Below are 7,371 nucleotides of genomic sequence, written 5' to 3'. Positions count from 1 at the left end.
CAAAAACTGCAAATCCACCAGGTTTTATACTGAGATGATGTCTTTAACCAACGGTCGAAACGGTTGTTCCGATTAAACGAAAACGGCCCCGGTGTTCATATGACAGGAAAATATTTTTGTTTAAGGTGTAAACACATTTTGTTTTCAGTTTAAACTCAGTTTCAATTAAAGTCCCACTACCTTTCCGAAACGTGAAATGATAATTTTGTATAATCACAAAAGTTATTTTATGTATTGTTAATACTACACTCAATTTTAATAAAATGAAATAAATTTTAATTTTCACAATTCGGGTATTCATATGTTTCCCGCCGTCGTCCTAATTACCGCGCGTTAGTTGACTATCACAGCGCCAGACGTCAAAACAGCTAATTATTTTCACTATTTTGTCGTCAAGCACAGTTATAGTCAAGTAACGCGCGGTAATTAGGATAACGGCGGGAAACATAAGACGAGCCGCGTTATGAAAATAAACATCAACTTGTTTAAATTAAATAGTTTTGACGCTGTTGAGTGTTGACAAGTGTAGTATTAACGGTAAGCTAGTAACTTTGGCGACTCTACAAAATTATCAAACTCGTTTTATATTCTCATTTCAAAAATCCCGTTTTGGAGAGGTAATGGGCCTTTCGTGGGTTCTAGGTTCAATTGTTACATTTACCCACTGTTGGAACATAAGGAAGATGGAATTGAAATGACGTTTCACGAGACCATATATACATGTAGTACCTAACATGTAGAAGTCTTAAGCCACGTTGGCTATTATATATCAGTCAGATTGAAACAGTACATAACATCTAAAAGTCTTAAGTCACGTTGACTTCTGTATATCAGCCAGATTGAAACAGTACCTAACATGTAAAAGTCTTGAGCCACGTTGACTACTATATATCAGCCAGATTTAAGATAGAGTTGTTGGTTAGGTTTAACGTGTCATTTAATGACCTTCCTGTATGCGATACGCACACATACATCCCCAATATTGACTTTTGGATGTCATGCGGCCGTGACCTACCCATAGGGATAATGATAAGAAGCTCGAGATTCGCCGCCTGTCACCGGCTCATGCGTCGGCACCAATCGATAGAAAGTGTGCTTCACCCCTATTTTATGCACTCAAAATGGCGGACGCAACATCACCTCTACTAGATAAGAAGAGTTTTGTAGTTATAGCTGGAGCAAGTCGAGGGCTCGGCAAAAGTATTGCCACAAAATTGGTGACAGAACTTCCCCGCACTTCATTCTTTCTTTTCCTAGCGCGAAACAATGCGACACTGGAAGCCTTAGCAGGTGATTTGATGACGTCGCATCCCGGTGTACGGATAGGCTGGCGTAAGTTCGACCAAGGAATTCTGGAGCAGAATATATTCGATACGTTATTGGTGGACGTCCTAAAGGAATATGAATTGAAAGTGGATGATTTTGAGCAATCGGTCATTGTTCACAATTGCGCGACAGTTGGAGATGTGTCGAAATGGGCTTGGGAGATGACAGAAGTAACGCCTTTGCAGAAATTCTTTGAAATAAATGTCACTGGTATGATTCTGCTCAACTCCGCTTTTTTGAAAACGTTTGGTAAAACAAAAAGCCGATTGGTCGTGAATATAACATCAGACAATTCGAAAATACCCTACCCGTCAATGAGTGTCTACTGCGCATGTAAGTATAGTGTCAATAAATGTGTGAAAAACAACTCATTTTATTACAGTAAAGTGTTCACGTAAAACGTTAATGAATATTCTTTCGAATTAGACACAATTCCTTTTAATTTCATTTAGGCATTGTTAAAGTACCAACTGTGCCAAAAAGTCCATTAATACTTTCTTATTTCTTGAGAATATTTTCTTCATTTGTTAAAGCTAATAAGTTTGTGCTATTGTTGCATTAGTAATATTTAAGTTTTTTCCGTTAAAGCTACCATCTCTATAAGCCTTAAGAAAATGGTACGACGACATTGACGAGCTATCCTTTCAAGACAACAATTCCTCACTTCCTTCTTTATAATTTTCCTATATTTATGTAAATGTTGATAAGAATATAAATGGTAAACTAATATCTCTACACAGCTAAGGCAGCACGTGACATGTTTTTCCGCGTCATGGTTGCTGAGGATCCTTCCATCAGGGTATTGAGCTACTCGCCTGGACCATGTGACACAGATCTGCTAGCCTACACACGTGACACGTGCACAAGCAAGGATCTCGGGGGCGACCTCAAAAGTAAGTGTTCAGGGAATGGGCTGATCGATTAATCGTAACGTCTTCTTGGGGAGGGAGCATTATCAACTGCAGTTACAGTAATCCATAATGGTGGCAATGCAAAACCACGAGTAAATCGTTGTGTATTATTGTGGCATAACCAATATATAGTTTCTTATAACAAAATCAGTAAGATCTGAAGTATAAGCCATATGTACAGAGATCCACAAACTTTGCAATCAATCACGTGAAATAGCGTATGACAAAAGACAATTGAAAAGTTATGATAAGGGTAACATATTGGCCAAAATCTACATCAATTAGGGTACCGCAGAAACGAAGAGGGTAGCTTCTATGGCATATTTAACAGCTATCACCGCGGGAAAATTGTATAACAAAGAATAGGATAGAATTTTCCGTTAAAATATAAATAATAGTATTTGTATTTCTGGAACTTCATGTATTCTATTAATTAAGTTATTGATAGCTTGATGCCGACTATCTTTTCGTGATATTTGTTGCCGATGGAAGTTACAGTAATCCGCATAGTCGGGCCTAAATACATGATAAATAAATCTGTACGAAGACACGTTCTCTAGCGTACAAGTGATTAAACTCAGGTGCTCTGTAAGTGTTTGCGCTCAAACAACTCAACCCGCCAATACAAATCTAGGTCAAATGCGGGACATTAATTCAATCATTGGTGACATTTAACATGGAGACAGGAGAATCTCAACCCGAGGAGTAAAAAATTATTAAGTTGTTCAACACGCATGTTTGATTAAATTTTGGTCCTATTAACAAACCAGGGTCATGTAAGGACGGCCTCCCATGTATGCGGTGTAGCGTGTATGAAGTGTGTGGTGCGTGTTTTGGGAGAATGCAGTATATTCGTGATGTGTCTTCTATAGTGAAACTCTTGTCCTTTTTATAGTGCTATATTACTGAAGCATGCCACCGAAGACACAAAGAAACACACCCCACTCGATCACATTATACTGACAACAGTCCTACTCCCATGTATGCTGAGCGCTAAGCAGGAACAGAAACTACCACTTTCATAGACTTTGATGTGTATAGGCCAGGGGTCAGAACCCAGAGCCTACCTCACAGGGGCGAGCGCTCAACAGAAGGCCAAAAGTGAAGCCTTGTAAAGGGAGACGTTAGGAAGAACCAAGTTAGTAAGGAAGAAGGGATCAGATAAGATCCTAAATTAAGTTGCCTTTCACGATCGATGCAATCGGGGCAGCAGGTGCACCGAAGAATGTTTTCCTAAGGGTTGTGATCTCATATCTAATCTTAAAGAGGGTGAATGGTTCTTTTTCTCTTACTCTGCACACTAAATTGTGTCTCTAATACTGACGTGTCAGCAATGCTAACATGGATAACGCGTCGACTGTTATGAATTATCGTCGCCGTCACGCTATCATGGCATCGTGTGTTGCAGGTTGAATGTTTTGTGAATACTCGTGTACTCAATCAAAACTGTTTGACAATATACATAACATGAATTATTGTTTTTTTTTAAATTACCGGTATAACTTCAAAAAAGCTTATGTCATGGCGCGGCGTCCGTCGTCCGTCGTCCGTCCGTCTGTCCGTCAACATTTCCTTTAAATCGCTACTAGTCATAGAGTTCTGCATGGATTGTAACCAAATTTGGCCACAAACATCCTTGGGGGAGGGGGAACAGAACTTGTATAAATTTTGGCTCTGACCCCCCGGGGGCAGGAGGGGCGGGGCCCAATAGGGGAAATAGAGGTAAATCCTTTAAATCGCTACTAGTCATAGAGTTCTGCATGGAATGTAACCAAATTTGGCCAGAAATATCCTTGGGAGAATAAGAACTGAGTTTGTATAAATTTTGGCTCTGGTCCCGGGGGGCAGGAGGGGCGGGGCCCAATAGGGGAATTATAGGTAAATCCTATAAATCGGTACTTGTCCTAGAGTTCTGCATGGATTGTAACCAAATTTGGCCATAAACATCCTTGGGGGTAGGAGAACAGAACTTGTATAAATTTTGGCTCTGACCCTCCGGGGGCAGGAGGGGGGGGCGCCCAATAGGGGAAATAGAGGTAAATCCTATAAATCGCTACTTGTCCTAGAGTTTTGCTTGGATTGTGACCAAATTTGGCCATAAACATCCTTGGGGGAAGATGAACAGAACTTGTATAAATTTTGGCTCTGACCCCCTGGGGGCAGGAGGGGTGGGGCCCAATAGGGGATATAGAGGTTAATATTAAAATTCCTTCAGAAAAGAAACAATGAACCTGTATTCAGAACATTACTTGGCATTACAAACCAGGTGAGCGATACAGGCCATGAATTATTGTTTTTTTTTAAATTACCGGTATAACTTCAAAAAATCAAATATTGCGCATTGACTCCGAAGTTGGTGTGAGGGCGACCTCCCTTATTTGGGAAAATATTTGCACGTCTGGATTTATTTGTAGGGCACATATAATGGATGCGCCGTCAATAAATCGTGTTTACATAAAGAATTACACACTTTTTGAAGGTGGCACTGTAAAAGGAGAAAATGCTAAATCAAATACGTGTAGTTATTGGACAGTTTGTTTTGATTGTGTTAGTACATATGTAAGGGTCTCCCTGAATATGGACTGTCATAAGCGATATTTTAAGCGTTGCTATCACTGTCGTTATATTGACTCCTAAGTCATTCCAAAACTGGAGGCAGCTTAGTAAAACAACAACTGACAATCACAGGACAACACGTTTCCCTAGAAGATTATATAGAGAACTACGCCAACCTCCAAACCATACGGCCAATCTGTATACCGTTATTCGATGTTCATCAAAGGACCAAATACACTGTACTTGTCTCATGTCTTGTCACACGCAAGGCCTTCAGTTTTGTTATGGCATAGCTGGATATAACGACATACTCAATAGAAATGAAATGATTTAGTTAGGGAGTGTTAACTCTACAGTATTCACTGTTCGTCGGTGGTCATTTACTTGTGTAAATTGCCCATTTCACATTATTCATTATTTGAAGTAGGCAAAGCTTTCATATTCGTCTCAGTAAGTCAAAAGTGTGGTGACTGGTGACTGGTTTACTTTTAAGGCCAGGCTATGGAATGTTTTCCTTGTGTGAATATCTGTATTTAGTTATTTCTTGTTACGCCTTTTTGTAATAGGTTATATTAATTCTAGATGACTATTTGTATTGGCATGGGATTTAGTTCATTAATAGTTTCAGCATTATTATATTATTTTAAAGTCACTGCTACCCGAGATGTCATTGATACATTGATACATTGCTGTGTGAAATCTTCCATGGTTTGTTGTAACCTTGTCTAGTTATCGATCGTGTGAATCCGCAGTTTGCAAGCAAGTTATTTTCATACCCCAATACAATTAAAGAATAGTGACATCAATGCATATAATTAATTTTATATTTTATTTGATCAAATAACGCATGTTTAAATCTATTGTTCTAGTGATTTTACAAAGGATTCTTTTTCCGAATCAACACGCAACGTCAATGTCTCTATTGTCCACGATAACGTCGGGTTTCACGCCATTCTTGGATTTCCTTTCGTAGTGGCATGCAAAAAAAATATTGGCTAATCATAAAGCCAGATTTGGTATGAAAACAAAGAAAAATTAATTATATAATACATTGTAAAGTCGTCGTTATCCCATGGTAGGATCCTCTCTTCTTTCTAACGTCTCACTTGACATCGCCTCACTTTATAGTTGAGCACCCCTCCTTCCCACCCCCCGTGAGGAATGCTCTGGGTTATATCCCCTGGCTCTACACACCATAATCTATAACGTTAGTAGTTTTTATACCCTCGCAACAAAGTTAAGGGGGTATACTGGAATCGGGTTGTCCGTCTTTCTGTCCGTCTGTCTGTCTGTAGACACAACTTATCTGGCAAACTCCTCTTAAACTACTTGACTGATTTTAATAAAAAGTTTGTCCGCCGAACTCCTCAACAGGTTTTGATAAAATGGTACACATAATTCTGTAGCTTATAACTTATCAAACTTATGATTTTTATTTGTTTTGTAGACTTCTACAGCGAGGGCAAAGTGTTATCATGTGACACTTCTATTGACAAACTGATCGCGTTCCTGAAGAAAAACACCTTTAAGAACGCCGAATATGTAGAGTATTACGACCCATTGTAACTGGCAGCACACACACCTGGGTGGTAGCTATGGCGATAGATTTGTCTGGAATAAAACTTAGTTTAGTGTTACAAGTTGTCAAGTTAAAGGTTGAGGATTGACAGCTAATTATCGACACTGATTAATGTTTTCACGTTAAATGTATATAGAGTTTATGTAGTATATATCGTGACTGGTTAAGTTTTGTGTGATTTTGATTATATACGATTCGAGTGAATTTTTTTACGTTTTTATATATTAGTAATATAGCCAAAGATCAAACGGAAAACCGCACTCAAGTACCAGTATTAACATTTTTTGCATGTAGTGAACGGCATTCTATCATTTTAATATACATATTTTTGTCGTACTGTTGTATAACAAGGTAATAAAATGGTGAACGTAATATTCCAATTTTCTCGTTTTTACTTCTGGAATTATTATTTGTTGTTAATTGACAGATCGATGCTGACGACATACTTTCTTTGATATTTGTTGCCGACGGAAGTAACTAAAGATAAACAATACATAAATATGTACGGTTTAGCTTTATTATTAGTTTGACGTCCTTTTAACAGTCAGGACCATTTAAGAACGTGCCAGAGTTCTTGGTGGATGAAAGCCGGAGAACCAGAAAAAAACATCGACCAACGGCCAGTACCTGGCACCTGCCCCACATGGGATTCGAAATCAGAACCCAAAGGTTTAGCGCTTGTGTTTATATGTTTGGACATCTTAACCACTCGGCCACTGCAAACCTAGAATATGTACGTAGACTCGTTCATTCGAGTACGAATGTAATATAACCATGTGCTCATAATGATTGTTCATCAACTCAACACACTAAACGGATCTTGGTCAATAACCATGGTGCTATGTACATATACACACTGTTGGTGGAATACCGGAAAGACACTGCTCAAAATATTAATCTCCTTACAATAGAAATTTTATTTCTGATATTTTCATACGGTTTCCAGAAGTAAAAAGAGAAATTTTTCACAATTTCTCAATTTTCATGCTTACACATAAG

At 38.6% G+C, this 7,371-nt stretch overlaps 1 protein-coding gene across 1 annotated transcript; it reads left to right on the top strand.

The window, feature by feature from the left end:
• The first annotated feature begins 449 nt into the window (after positions 1-449).
• Positions 450-6,744, top strand: LOC138314874 (sepiapterin reductase-like). Its single transcript, XM_069255469.1, has 3 exons — positions 450-1,659; positions 2,067-2,219; positions 6,241-6,744. The coding sequence occupies exons 1-3, from the start codon at positions 1,122-1,124 to the stop codon at positions 6,357-6,359; spliced, it is 810 nt and encodes a 269-aa protein (XP_069111570.1). The 5' UTR covers positions 450-1,121; the 3' UTR covers positions 6,360-6,744.
• The last annotated feature ends 627 nt before the right edge of the window (positions 6,745-7,371 follow it).

This window comes from Argopecten irradians, chromosome 2, assembly GCF_041381155.1.
Source record: "Argopecten irradians isolate NY chromosome 2, Ai_NY, whole genome shotgun sequence".
Classification (NCBI taxonomy): Eukaryota; Metazoa; Mollusca; class Bivalvia; order Pectinida; family Pectinidae; genus Argopecten; species Argopecten irradians.
Note: the sequence above shows the minus strand (reverse complement) of the source record. Positions and strands in the feature narration are given on the sequence as shown.

Coding starts and splice junctions, on each gene's coding strand:
- LOC138314874 (XM_069255469.1), top strand. CDS start 1,122: ATGGCGGACGCAACATCACCTCTACTAGATAAGAAGAGTTTTGTAGTT. Junction 1,660..2,066: donor AATGAGTGTCTACTGCGCAT/GTAAGTATAGTG, acceptor ATCTCTACACAG/CTAAGGCAGCACGTGACATG. Junction 2,220..6,240: donor TCTCGGGGGCGACCTCAAAA/GTAAGTGTTCAG, acceptor TTTGTTTTGTAG/ACTTCTACAGCGAGGGCAAA.